This window comes from Populus trichocarpa, chromosome 1 (assembly GCF_000002775.5).
Source record: "Populus trichocarpa isolate Nisqually-1 chromosome 1, P.trichocarpa_v4.1, whole genome shotgun sequence".
In the NCBI taxonomy this organism is placed as follows: domain Eukaryota; kingdom Viridiplantae; phylum Streptophyta; class Magnoliopsida; order Malpighiales; family Salicaceae; genus Populus; species Populus trichocarpa.
The window spans coordinates 35,482,913-35,496,069 of NC_037285.2; the positions used below are offsets into that span (position 1 = coordinate 35,482,913).

General features: G+C 31.6%; 1 protein-coding gene across 1 annotated transcript; it reads right to left on the minus strand.

Annotated features, from left to right (window-relative positions):
* Positions 1-5,582: 5,582 nt before the first annotated feature.
* Positions 5,583-11,722, minus strand: LOC7467644 (serine/threonine-protein kinase STY13). The gene is made up of 6 exons (XM_002298513.4): positions 11,005-11,722; positions 10,524-10,656; positions 10,160-10,355; positions 7,485-7,609; positions 7,247-7,405; positions 5,583-6,217 (listed from the first exon to the last, which is right to left on the minus strand). Exons 1-6 carry the CDS (start codon positions 11,130-11,132, stop codon positions 5,903-5,905), a joined length of 1,056 nt encoding a protein of 351 aa, XP_002298549.1. The 5' UTR covers positions 11,133-11,722; the 3' UTR covers positions 5,583-5,902.
* Between the last annotated feature and the right edge of the window lie 1,435 nt (positions 11,723-13,157).

Consider the following 13,157-nt stretch of genomic DNA (forward strand, 5'->3'; position numbering starts at 1 on the left):
TCTAATTTTAAACCAACTCAATGTTGAAATATAAAATTGAAAAAAAAATCAATTTACAAAAAAATCCAAAAAAACCAACCCAAGTCAATTCGGGTTAATTATCAAAACTTACAGCTCTGATCATGAGATTGAGATCACTACAAAAAAAGTAAAACAAAAACAAATTACGAAGCCTATTTCTTGAAAGATAAAATTGAAAAATAAAAAAAAGATTTAGAAAAAAAAATAGCAATCAACAAAATAAAAACTAAATTTAAATAAAAAAATAGCATCTCACTTTGGAATTATAGAGAGAGACAAGTACAACAAAATAGGAGAGGAGAGAGAAGAGATGAAATAAAAGAAGAATGAGTTGTTGGAGCTACATCGAAAGTCCAAATTCAACATGCGTTGCGACGATTCTAATGGTACCAAGGAAGGTTGCGTTCTAAGCGTAGAGGGATCTATGCAACCTTCCCATTAGAAGGTATTGCATGCGCTTCCCAAATAGCGCAGACGCCTCCATACATTGGCGTATAATAAGCACGTGTCACTAGCTTCTTTTGAATAAAAAAATCAATTATCCAATATAAAAGCACCAAATTGCCCTCCATGAATATGGAATTTACAAAAAGAAACTTGTGTGAAAGGACTAAAATGCCTCTAAACACATGCCTTATTTTTTGTTTGTTTCTAAGAGCAAACATATTGTTTTAGTGTATTCTAATAAACAAAAAAAAAAACCTTCATCAATAATTCTAAATTGTTTTCATTATTCTCATTGTACTATCCATGTAATAATAGCATCATATCTCATGCTTGTAAGAAATATTTAAGTTAAAGTTTATTCTATTCAATGCCCAAAAATAAAATTTGTTTGCAAACTCATTCCTGATTATAATCATTTTATTATTTTAAATATATTTTATTTTACACCTATCCACTCGAACATATACATCCATTCAAATTAACCGTTTTTAAAATCATTGTCTCTCCAACTAAAATGAAAAAATAAAATAAAAAATTCAAAAACATGAATATATTATATGTTCTACATTCCCCAATGATGTTCAATTTATATTCTTAATTGATCTTTATTGTTTTTGAAATAAATACTAAAAATTAAATCATAATACCTAATATCATAATTTTATTAAAAAATAGCTTAATAAAAAACTAATAAAAATGCAAATGGAATATAATTTAAAATAAAATAGTTTCAAAATATGTATATACAATATATGAATATATTCTACAGTGTTAGAATATTTAAATTTGAAAGAAATGTTACAAAATTGCATTACATGATTTTGTAATATTATTAGTGTAGGTTTTAATTAAGAATTAGTAAGGTTATAGATGACATGTAATTTAACTTTTATACTATCATAGTTTTTTAATAATTTAAGGGACAAATAATAAACATATTAGTTTGCTCAACAAAAATTATAGTATTTATATTTATATATGGATATAAGGTTGAAAATGTAAAATAATAATACTCGAAATATTGCAATAGATATCAACGTAAATATTACTATTGGCATTTTTGTAATTAGTTGTAACTTCAAAAAACAATTAAAGCCATTTTTGTCCTTTTGTTTTTTTTTTAAATAAGCAGCATTCTATCTTAAGAAAATCTATTGTCATATGTTTTTGAAGTGAAACCTAATAAAAGTGGAATCACCTTCCACTTAAAGAGCTTAAAGTTGATTATTAAATACTAATTTAAGATTTTCAGTAAAGATGTAAAAATTAGAAAAATAGAAGGTAAAACAAGCTCTTGAATAACAATTTCTCAGAGTTTATAAGACATTTAATTAATTAAATTATGGTAAGTCTTCATTTGATCAAGAATTATGAGTCCAGTTTATTAGTATGGATGTATCTCAAAAAATTGTATATATTTTTTCCAATTGGATAGCATTGTTTTTTTTTTTTTACTTACTTTCCGATCAATTTTTATATCAATTAAGACTAAATCTGTAACAGTCCAGCCCAACTTGCCATACATTGTCCGCTTCGAGCCTTACCGTCCTCGTGGTTTTGTCCTAGTGACGCGAGCTCACTCCTGAGCCTGACGTTCCAAAACACGTATGACAAGTTGGCAACCAGCACTCTTAATAAGGCCAGCTATCACTCCCTCACCCGTCGATGTGAGATATTATAATCCATCTTTTTTAAGGAGTTCGATAACTCTGTTGGCACAATCGGATAGCCAGTGAGGTTGGCTCTGATACCAAATGTAACAGCCCAGTCCAACCTGTCATATATTGTTTGCTTTGGGCTTTACTGCCCTCATGGTTTTTGTTCATGGTGACGCGAGCTCACTTCTGAGTCTGACACCCCAAAACGTGTATGACAAGTTGACAACCAACACTCTTAGTAAGACCAGCTATCATTCCCTCACCCGCCAATGTGAAATATTACAAAATCACTCTCTGGATAATCTAAAAAACACATCCCTCACACTGTTCTATTATATTTAGAAAAAATTAATAAATTAGTTTAGACAACTTGAATAGCTTTGAAAGGGAAAATACATTTTCTAATTTAAATTTGTAGTTTTAGATTGTTTATTACAAAATATTTATATTTCTAATATATTAAAAATATATTTAAATAAATAAATTATATTTTTTTAATAAGAAACTCTTTAGATAAACTAAATATACTAATATTTTTTAAGACAATGTTACAAACTAGTCCAATATTTCTAATTTTTACGTAAACACAAATTTTACTTAAGAAGTTAGGGAATTAAAATGGAAAACATCAAATATACCCTCAAATTATTAGCGCACTATTAATTTTTCTCCAAAATTAATTTTTATATCAATTTCACTCCCTAATTATTTTAATTTCTCAATGAGGAATCTTGTTAGAATCACTAAATTGAAAAGGTTGGAATTTGTTCACTGACCTATTACTATTTCTCTTTTTTCAATTCCAGTTTTCTTTTCTTTTTTTAGTTTTTTTTAATGAAAAATTAAGAAATATGTTCATTTGTTAAGAACAAAGAGGACTCTTTCCATCAAATAAAATAAGAAATACATCAAGATTATAACTATTTTTATATATAAAATGAAAACCATAATTTGTAATAGTCATCTTAATATTCTATAATTGTGACAATATCATTATAAAATACTAATTTTACTTCATTTAAATTAAGAATTATTATGAAAAGTTATGTTGTTAACTAAAAAAATCTTTATATTAAATTCATAATAAAAACTAAATTTACAACATTAGATAAATATGAAAATATATATACAAAATAATTGTAATGTTTTACATTGTTAAAAAGTGTTCGTATATAAAAGAAAATATGTATTGTTCATGTTTTTATCCATGGAAAATTTATAGAGAAAAACTGTGAATTTTTTTTTCTAATTATCTAAAAATTATTTTTTAAAAAAAGAAAAGTAACAATTAAAATTTCATTGAAACAAAATGATTTGCAAGTATAATTCCTCCTTTTCTAATTTGTTTTTTAATGAAGAAATAGAACCCATTTCCCAAGACTTTGCTTGGATCGGTTTTCAAATTGAACAGGATAAAAATTGAGTTGATGTTATTAAGAATCTAATTTCATATATATATATATATATATATATATATATATATAAAGATGGTGTTGTTTTAACTTATCTTTTCAGATCTATTTTTTATTTAACTATATAATAAAAAAATTGACATGTACAAAAAATCACGAATAATTTTTTTAAAAAGGAATCTTTATCAAGGGCTTAAAAAAAATAGTGTTCTCTATTATTAAACAAAGAATGGTATGACCTTTTCTAGAAATAAACAAAAAATCAAATGTTATAAAAAAAAATTAGCATGGATTAAAAAAATATCATTAAGGACTGTAAAAAAAAAGTGCTTGCCAATATAATTTAAAAAAGATTATGATCTTAGTTAAAAAAAAAAAAATTCAATGGTATTAAAAAAACAATTCTCAAATTAATCTTTAATGGATTGAGATTAAACATCTTGAAAAGAAAAGGAACAAAACCCTAAATGGGCATGCACACCTAACCTATAAAGGAGGCCTAGCTCGCATGCTTTGATAAGTTAAAGGGCAGGTGATGTGATTTAAAAAGAAAGCACAAACAACACGTAATTTATAGTAGTAGAATCCAAAGATCGAAGAGGTCACTGAAAAGTTGGTATAGGTTTTTTTTTATCTTTAAAAATCTATTTTTATTTAAAAATACCTAGAACAAATTCTTAGAACTTCAATAAAATATCTCAATCTAAAACACCCATGAATTAGTTAAAAAACATAAAAACTAACCAAATAAAAATTTTCTTTCCCCATCATGATTAACCTTTTCCAGTAAGATAAAAAATAAAAAACATTTTAATAGAACTTCTCTTGTTAAATAGAACACATTAACTTTAAGCAAATAATTATTAACTTTAATAACCATATACAAAGTAAATCAAAATAAATTATGAATCTCAATTTCTAGTAAACCCAATGTTAAATGATAAAATTGAAAAAGAAATCAATTTAAAAAAACAAAAAAAAATAACCCGAGTAAACTCATATTAATCTGTCAAACCTGCGACTTAGATCATGAGATTGAGATGGTCCAATAGAAAGCAAATTGAAGCAAATTATAAACTCAATTCCCAATTAACCAAGTGTTGAAACATAAAATTGAAAAAAAATCCAATTAAAAAATAATATAAAAAAACTTCGAGTCAATCTGGTTCAATCAATCCTCGTGACTTGTGTCATGAGACGAGAATAATCACATAGAAAACAAACCAAAACAAATTATGAAGTCGAATTCTCAATCAATTCAAAGTTAAATGATGAAATTAATAAAAAAAAATTATAAAATACACTCGAGTCAACCCATCAAACTGATAATCCATATTATCCATATTATGAGACTGACGACCTTATAAAAACTAAATTGAAAGAAATTATAAAATTCAATCTTTAGTAATTGATATTAATTTTTTTTAAAAAAAACAACAAAAATCTAAAAAAATAAAACATAGTTTGTGATGAGATATAAATTAAAATTTCCTTTTCTTTTAGTGTAATTGAAACTTAAGTACTTTTTTAATGAATAATATTTTGTAACTAGAAGTAAAGTAAAATCTTTTTTTTTTTTTTTTGTTAATAGCATAAATAAAAACAAACTGGGAGCAATGATTGCATTTGAAGTGGAGAATAGCATTATCATGGCTTTAATTTGTATTTTTTACGCTTCTATTAAAGAGTAGTATTTTCTATTTTGAAACAAAAAAGAAAAGAAAAGACAATAACCAGTTAATTAAGTCAAGCGGTAGCGAAAACAAGAAGCTCCATCGACTTCAAGACTTCAGTAGTGGTGATCCATACGCAACAGGAGGGTCCTGTCTCTGAAAATGAGAAATGAGTGGCATTTCATTGATATTTTTCTAAGCCAATGCCGATAAAGAGAAGGATGGAATCAAGCATTTCGGATCAATCTAAGTTTATTACCACCATTAATACATACACACACACACAGTAGTAGCATATCGACACAAGCCTGAATGCACAATTAAGAGCTTGCGGCATGCCTCAAGTCGATGCATACATGACCAAAGCATCATCAACTCTAACATAGTCATGTATATTCTTGATGAACAACAGGAGTAAAGGCCTTTGGACGGACCTTATTTTACAATAATGATAAATCATCACAGCAACCCCAACTCCGAAACCCTAAATACACAAGTCGGACCAGACTAATATTCATGGGGAGAAGTGTGGAAAAGTTAATAATCAGATGAGAGTAGCTTCCTACTGCAACTGAACTAACTAGATTGACATTTTTTTTTTTCAAACATGTAAGTATATTCTAATATCTGAGACTTGCTTATTTGAATGTACCTAAATACCTCCAGAAACGACTTTGTGTATCAGGAGGGATCAGTAACATTGGTTAAAGCAGAAAAAGAAACCTCTCGGCTTGTCTTCTATCTGGGTTCTTGGGGTTTCCCCTGAGTCATCTCTTACAGCCATTAAGGAACTTGTACCAGGAGACTCCGGGGGAAAAACTGCATTCTCAGATGTGAATATCCTAGCAGGGATGGCGGGCTCTGGTGCTGAAATGGTAGAAAGATAATGCAGGAGCATCTGTATAATTTGGCTGAAGTTGGGCCGAGCATTTGGATCTTCTTTCCAACATGAGGTCACAATCAAAGCCAAATCCTCTGGGAGGTTTTCAGCACTGGGTCTCACATTCTGAAACAGCAAAACCATTACGTCAAGATGCTGGAAATTGCAACTGAGCTATATAATTATAATCAATAATTAAAAGACAAGATAATCATTCAGGTAATGGCATATCAAGTTTGGAACCCCTATTAATTTTTGTAATCGAGCAATAAAAGCAGACGAATGTCAGATGGTCCTGGTTTTGATGTCCAGATGCTGGCCTCAAAACTTGAAATGCATATTTCACATGCTGTAGTGCTAAAGCAACTTAATATAAAAACTGCATGCTATAATCAAATCCTCCATAAATTGTTGGCACATAGGGGTAAAATCCCACAATGACAAAGATAACAGCCAGGTGAGGAAGGCTTCTGGGTCAAGGTGATGTCCAACATGTTCATCATCTCGCTAGTGAGAGTTCTCCTCAATGACCCCCCAAGCACAGCAATTTCACTAGGTGATTTTACTTCAGCAATTATAAGCAGCATACCCAAACCATCTCCATCAGTCAGTCCAACACCAATTTCACTAGTGAGAGTTCTGGGTCAAGGTGATGTCCAACATGTTCATCATCTCGCAAGTGAGAGTTCTCCTCAATGACCCCCCAAGCACAACAATTTCAGTAGGCGATTTTACTTCAGCAATTATAAGCAGCATACCCAAACCGTCTCCATCAGTCAGTCCAACACCCCATCAGGTTCGTCTGCTACCCCATCAAAACCACCTCCATCAGGCTGCAACCCTATAATCGGCTTTTATGATTATCAATTAACTCACCAACTTAATGAAAATACTTCACTTCTAAAGAGATCAGCATCCAATCTTGCAGAAAGCAACCTTGTGGTCCAATACTCAAGAGCAAACTCAATATGTCATAAGAGGTGATAAAGTCCAGTTCAGCAGCATTTAAACAGGCAATTTCTCATATAATCTCAAAAGGGCACTGACACCAGCTGGACATCAATATAGTCACCATCCAAGTAAATCCCCTTGGAATAAATGCTTCCTTAATATTTCATTTGAATTTTGAGATATAATGAAAACAACACTGCTCACCTTAAAAGCAGCTGCATAAGCTGCCTGTAGATTTGACATGCCTTCAAAAGGCAATTTATTATGGATGAGCTCCCACAACACTATCGCAAAGCTATAAGCATCCACCTTGTGATTATAGTGTTTCTTCTCACCATGTCTTAATGTGACTGTGCTGTAAAGCTGCCACCAAATAGAAAGGTGAACAATCTGGCATCATATAAAAGCAATTCTAGAGATTCTCAGTCATTCAATATAGTACCTCTGGTGCCATCCACCGGTATGTCCCTGTTTCAGCAGTCATCATCTCTGTCAATGACTCTTCTCTGGCTAAACCAAAATCTGCAAGTTTAACTGTTTTATGGTCTGCAGTCAAGATCAAGTTCTCTGTGAATAGGAAAGGAAACGAGGTAGTCAGAAGAAGCCTTGATGCTTGATTACTAAGTAATCAAATGTTTTTTGAATTTTAGAGTATCACACTGTATCAGTGCTTAACAGCCTGTTGCTGAGAAAACCCCTTTGTTTTGAAGATGTAATTCAATTCTACATATCATCAAAAATCAAGATTTCCATACAATACAAAGTCACACCCAAAAACCCACAGTCACTCCTTTCTTGCTGCCCAGCTACACCTATCCTCTCCAGCTAAATCGTCTTTGTGTCTCTTTCTATGGAGATATTGATTTCTTATCTCTCACACTTTGCTACGTCTGATTTGTTGCAGAGAAAACACAAACAGTGTTTATGGCACTAGAATTTTATGGCTGACAGTGATGATGCTTGAAAGTTTTTCTCAGAGATGATTTATGCTTTTTGCCCATGTACCTGGTTGTTTGTCTAAATGTAGTGATGATGGAGCCTTTTTAGCGACAAATTGAGTAAAATTGAATTCTACTAATGGACGAGTGCAACTTACTTTTGTACAGAAATATTAAATGTTGAAAAACCTCAGAGTGAAGCCAAAAAACAAACTTTTCATACAAACACATGTAGCAGTTACCTTGTAATGTTAGACCAATATTTCAAATTTATGGAACCCACACTCTACCACTTACATGTTGACAGATCATTTTGCAAGGAAATTTAGTATGAAAAGTTTGTTCGTAAATCATTTTCCTTGAACTCGGCAAGTTTAAACTTTCCAAACAAGAGAGGTGCTCAAATAGAATTGAAATTGCACAAACTAGAAGCTCTCTAAACATGGCTGTAAGGCCATCCGTTCATTTTAGCACTGCACAAGGACATCTTTATGGAGTGCATATATTCAAGAGATCAAGTAAAAAGGTCCAGAAAAAATGAGGTGAAACAAGAAGAAACAAAGACAATTCCTTCAATGCTTTGAATCTGATTCTATCAAACATTATATAAACCTTTCGTGAAGTTTATTTCCTGGCTGCTTACTAGTGCTGATCAAGTATTCAGACTTGCACATGTCACTGAAAAAGATTAAATGTAATGCTTGCCAGTTCCCCTACTATGCCCACCTCTATCCAGCAGATATAACAATCAGTACAAGCTTATGACATAAAGTCGAATCTAATTGCTATCATGCAGTATCTTAGAAAATAAGTATAAAGAGGTGCCTATTAAATACATAACATTGAAGCGCTTACTATTCCTCTTGGCAACCAATTCCTTGTATTAAGGAATAAAAGAACCATAAACAAAAATTTCATCAAGTTTTGTTCCATCACACAAGAAAAGCAAGTGAAATGTAGTATAATCAATTTAGACCTGACCAAAATAGAATTTTCTATTATCATGTAAAATCATGATAATTTGTGAACTTTCAAATGCACAGGCCAGATGATTGATTTGATACTTGGATTCATTTTAAATACAACTCAAGATAAGTTTCAAAAGATATATTTTGTTATCTAGAGAAAGAAACTCATTGAGATCTTTGAAGTGAATGTAAGGGATATGGATATCCTTTGGGCAGCTTATTGTCTCCTATTTTGCAAAATGTCATCATGCGCAATAGCAAGAAACAGGTTGATCAGGGTCCATGTAGATTGTTTAGGAATACTTATTTTAGAAAGAAATATAGGGTTTAATTTTAAAATTCTAGGTTCCTTACGTTTCCTATTTTTATCAAGACTTATTTTATTGGGTGTTTATAAATAAGCACCCTAAGAGACTTTCAGTTTTATTGTATTATTATTGACGGAAAAAAAGCAGAGTTTTCTCTAAGATTGAGTGTGTTTCTCTTGCTTTGGTTACCTCAAAATTTGAGTTGGTGATCTTATTGTCTGGTTCTACATCGCAGGGGCAACTTAATTGCATTTCCACCTCAATTTAATTATTAGAAAGATATTTTGGATCCAAGATACTCATAAAGTAGTCACACATCTATCTATACTCGTATTTTTCAAGTCTCAATTATTATGCTCTTTGATCAATTGCTTATTTAAATGGATATTACCTCTCTTGCAAGAGAAAATCTTTATTTAAAAAAACAATTGGAAACAGACTAAAAATCATACTGTCTGGAAAATACAAATCCCCAATAACGTGGGGCCAATCGACTAGTGAAATTAGAAAGTCAAGGTAATAAACTGCCATACCCGAGCAGAGTGAGTTTCACTAAAACAACTGAAAAAAAGGTATTTATATGAAAGCATTTCTTTTTTGGTGCTGGTATTATATGAAAGCAACCCAACATGCATTGTTTGCAATTCAAATGGAAAGGCAAAGAGAACAGAAATTCCAGTAGGTACCCTCTTGAGACAATATTCCAACTGTTATATTCAGCAATTAGTTGACAACTTGCACTAAATGTATGCACGATACAAGTCCCAAAGCTCACAAAGACAGAAGATGTCCATCAAACCATGTGGGACTAGTTAGCAGTTTATAAGCCTCTCACAAAATGCTACTTGTACAAACTTCACAAGCTCAAAAGTCTAAGGAACACAAGCAAGAAATTTATCATACCAGGTTTTAGGTCACGATGAATGATCCCATGGGAGTGTAAGCATTCCATAGCACGAGCAATATCAAGAGCAAACCCAAAAGCAACACGCATTTCCAAGCACCTTGGTCGCATGTTCAGCAAGTATTTGCGCAATGTCCCACCTAAAAGAAGCTCAGTTACTATCACCATGACAGGCTCCTTGCAAGCACCAATAAACTGGTAAAACATAGTAAAATTAATTAACAAGAGCAAACCCAACAGTCCCGTTATTTGGTATTTGACCACTTCAACAAATGTTAACTAACAACATGGTAAAATTAATTCACTAACAACCCTTTAATGCTGAAAATCAAATGCAAGAAATGGTATTGCAATAAAAATAACCTTCACTAGATTTTTGTGTTGAACTCTAGATAACATTGCAACCTCTCTTGCAAACCGAGCTTGTCTCTTGGCAATCTCTTCTGGGGTTTCTCCTCCATGTACAATTTTAATGGCAACATTTTGATTCTTGTACCTATCAAAAGAAAATTCATAAATTCCAGAACGAGATTACTGCACATAGCAATCCACCATTTAGCAAATGATCTAAACTACAAGAAAAGAAGAAGAAGAAGAATGTTTAAGCAACAGCATCAAAAACTTCAGTCAAATGATCTGATAAGCAGGCATGTAATTGAAAATAAAACTAAAAACATGGGATTTGATATATATGCAATAGTTTTTCTCAATTGATCAGCTAAAAAATGGTTAAATTTTGGTTTAGTCTAAAAAGATGAGAGAAAAATCCAGTAATAAAGTTAATCAGATTCAAGAGCTGCAATTTGGAAACAAAAAAACAAAGACTTCAAGAAGTTTGACTTACTTCCCTTCATATACTTTAGCATGAGCACCTTCTCCAATCTTTGGCCCAACAAATAGAAGCTTAGGATCAACGAGCCACTTGGCATCCAAATTGAACTCTCCAGAGTAAAACACATTACTAGATCCCATTTCTTACTCTATACTAAAAGTAGATGAAATAACATCAACAAACTGAACAAGACCAAAAGTTAAGCTATCGCTCTTTTGAAGCAGAGTAAACAGCTAACTAGTCAAGTTAAAGAAATGGAAAGCAGGATACCACTTTGATAGAAAAGAGATAAACTATAAATAAACATGCTCCATATTATACCCCAAAAATCACAACTTTAGATCCAAAAAGATAAGCATTTGCCTTTGTTTAGGAGGCAAAGAATAAAACCCCACATGTTTTAGAGACAGTCACTAACAAAACAAGAATTTAAAATACAAATGGGAATCAATAAAAAAAAAACACTCCCAACAAGCTCTGTCAGAAGCAGATAAAATTATACTATTGAGAAGGGGAAAAATGAATGGAGGATTGAAGTGGAGGAGGAGGCGGCTAAAAGGGAGAGAGACCCAGATTGAGATTTGGTGTAAAAGAGATTAGTTTAAAGCAATCTACGCGTATGGAACTGCTTTGTTTACTTGATCTGAAGATAAAGCCGCGGCAGGATTTGAGTCTCTGTCAGACAACAGTGGTGGGGTTTTTAATTGTGTTTTGTTTCTACATAAGATAAACGAAACATTATTAAAAGGGGAGAGAGAGAGAGAGAGAGAGAGAGAGAGAGAGAGGAGGAGGAGGAGGAAATAAATACAGGTGGCAAGGAAAGAGATGGTCTCCATGATTGTGTCTTTTTTTTTTTTTAGATTAATGGGTGTGTCCGGGTCAATTTACGTGTATCTCAACTAATCCCATGAGCCCTGAAGTTAATGATCATATAAGCCTCCAATGACCCTGAGGTTTGTGAGACTCGAACTGATAACCTTTAGGAAGCAAATTCAAAATCTGATCAATTGAACTACATCTCTTAGAATTGATTGTGTCATTCTTTTTGTTTTATGCTTGTTGTTGCAGTATATATTATAAAGTGAATAAAATATTTTTTGATTTAGAATTTATTAAAATAATATTTTTTATGTTTAATATTAGTATATTAAAATAAATAAATAAATAATAAATTTAAATTTAAATCTTAAAAAAATAAAAAGTTTTAAAAATACACACCAACTATATTCCTAAACAAACACTTAATAATTGAAATAATAATAAAATAAATGTGAGCTGAAAAAAGAAGTGTCCAATACGCCCATAAATGTGGTGTATCTTCAATGTGGTGTAACCCATAAATAATGAGTATCGAATATCTTCAATGGTTAATTCCATGGCTCACCGATTTGGAACTTTATTTAAGTTAGGTTTTATATACTAGGTTAGAACTTAATCAAATCAAATTTGATTGACTATACAAGTCAATCCATGGTCTGATTAAAATTTAAGTAATATGGATGCTCATATGATGGCCACTGGAGGCTTACATGGTCGTTAATTTCAGGGTCAATGGGATTAGTCGAGGTGCGCGCAAGCTAACCCGGACACCCACGTTAATAATAAAAAAAATAAAATTAAGCAATATCAATCCAGGGTTGGCTTAACTAGTCAGGCTCTCAGTTTACTTCCTAATAATTACGAGTTCGGGTCCTCTCGAGGTCATTAAAGGTTTATATGGTCGTTAACTTCAGGGCTCGTGGAATTAGTCGCGAGGTGCACATAAGCTGGTCTGGACACCAACGTTAATAAAAAAAAATTAAATTTAAGCAATATAGATAATTTGAATTTTTTTTAAAAAAATAATATTATTGTAATTTTATTTTTTAAATCTTGGTTTTAGATAGGGCTGAGCATTTCCGGTTCGGTCCGGTTTTAAACCAAAATAAACAACCAAATCGATTTTTATTTTTTTTTAATTTTTTGAACCGAACCGAACCGAAAACCGGTTCAAACCGGTTAATTTCGGTTCGGTTCGGTTCGGTTTTTTCCCTTCCAAACCGATTCAAACCCAATGGTCCTCTACCAACACTGTTCATCCTCTTCCTCCTCTGGAATACAAGAACCCGCCTGAAAAAGAAAAATAAATATTGGCCTCTATTAAAACCATCAACACAACCAAATCC

Bases quoted from the DNA above. Each gene is read 5' to 3' on its own strand.
- LOC7467644 (XM_002298513.4), bottom strand. From the start codon at position 11,132: ATGGGATCTAGTAATGTGTTTTACTCTGGAGAGTTCAATTTGGATGCC. The intron at 10,657-11,004 runs GTAAGTCAAACT...TTCTTTTGATAG, and splicing joins GCTAAAGTATATGAAGGGAA to GTACAAGAATCAAAATGTTG. The intron at 7,610-10,159 runs GTATGATAAATT...TCCTATTCACAG, and splicing joins TCATCGTGACCTAAAACCTG to AGAACTTGATCTTGACTGCA.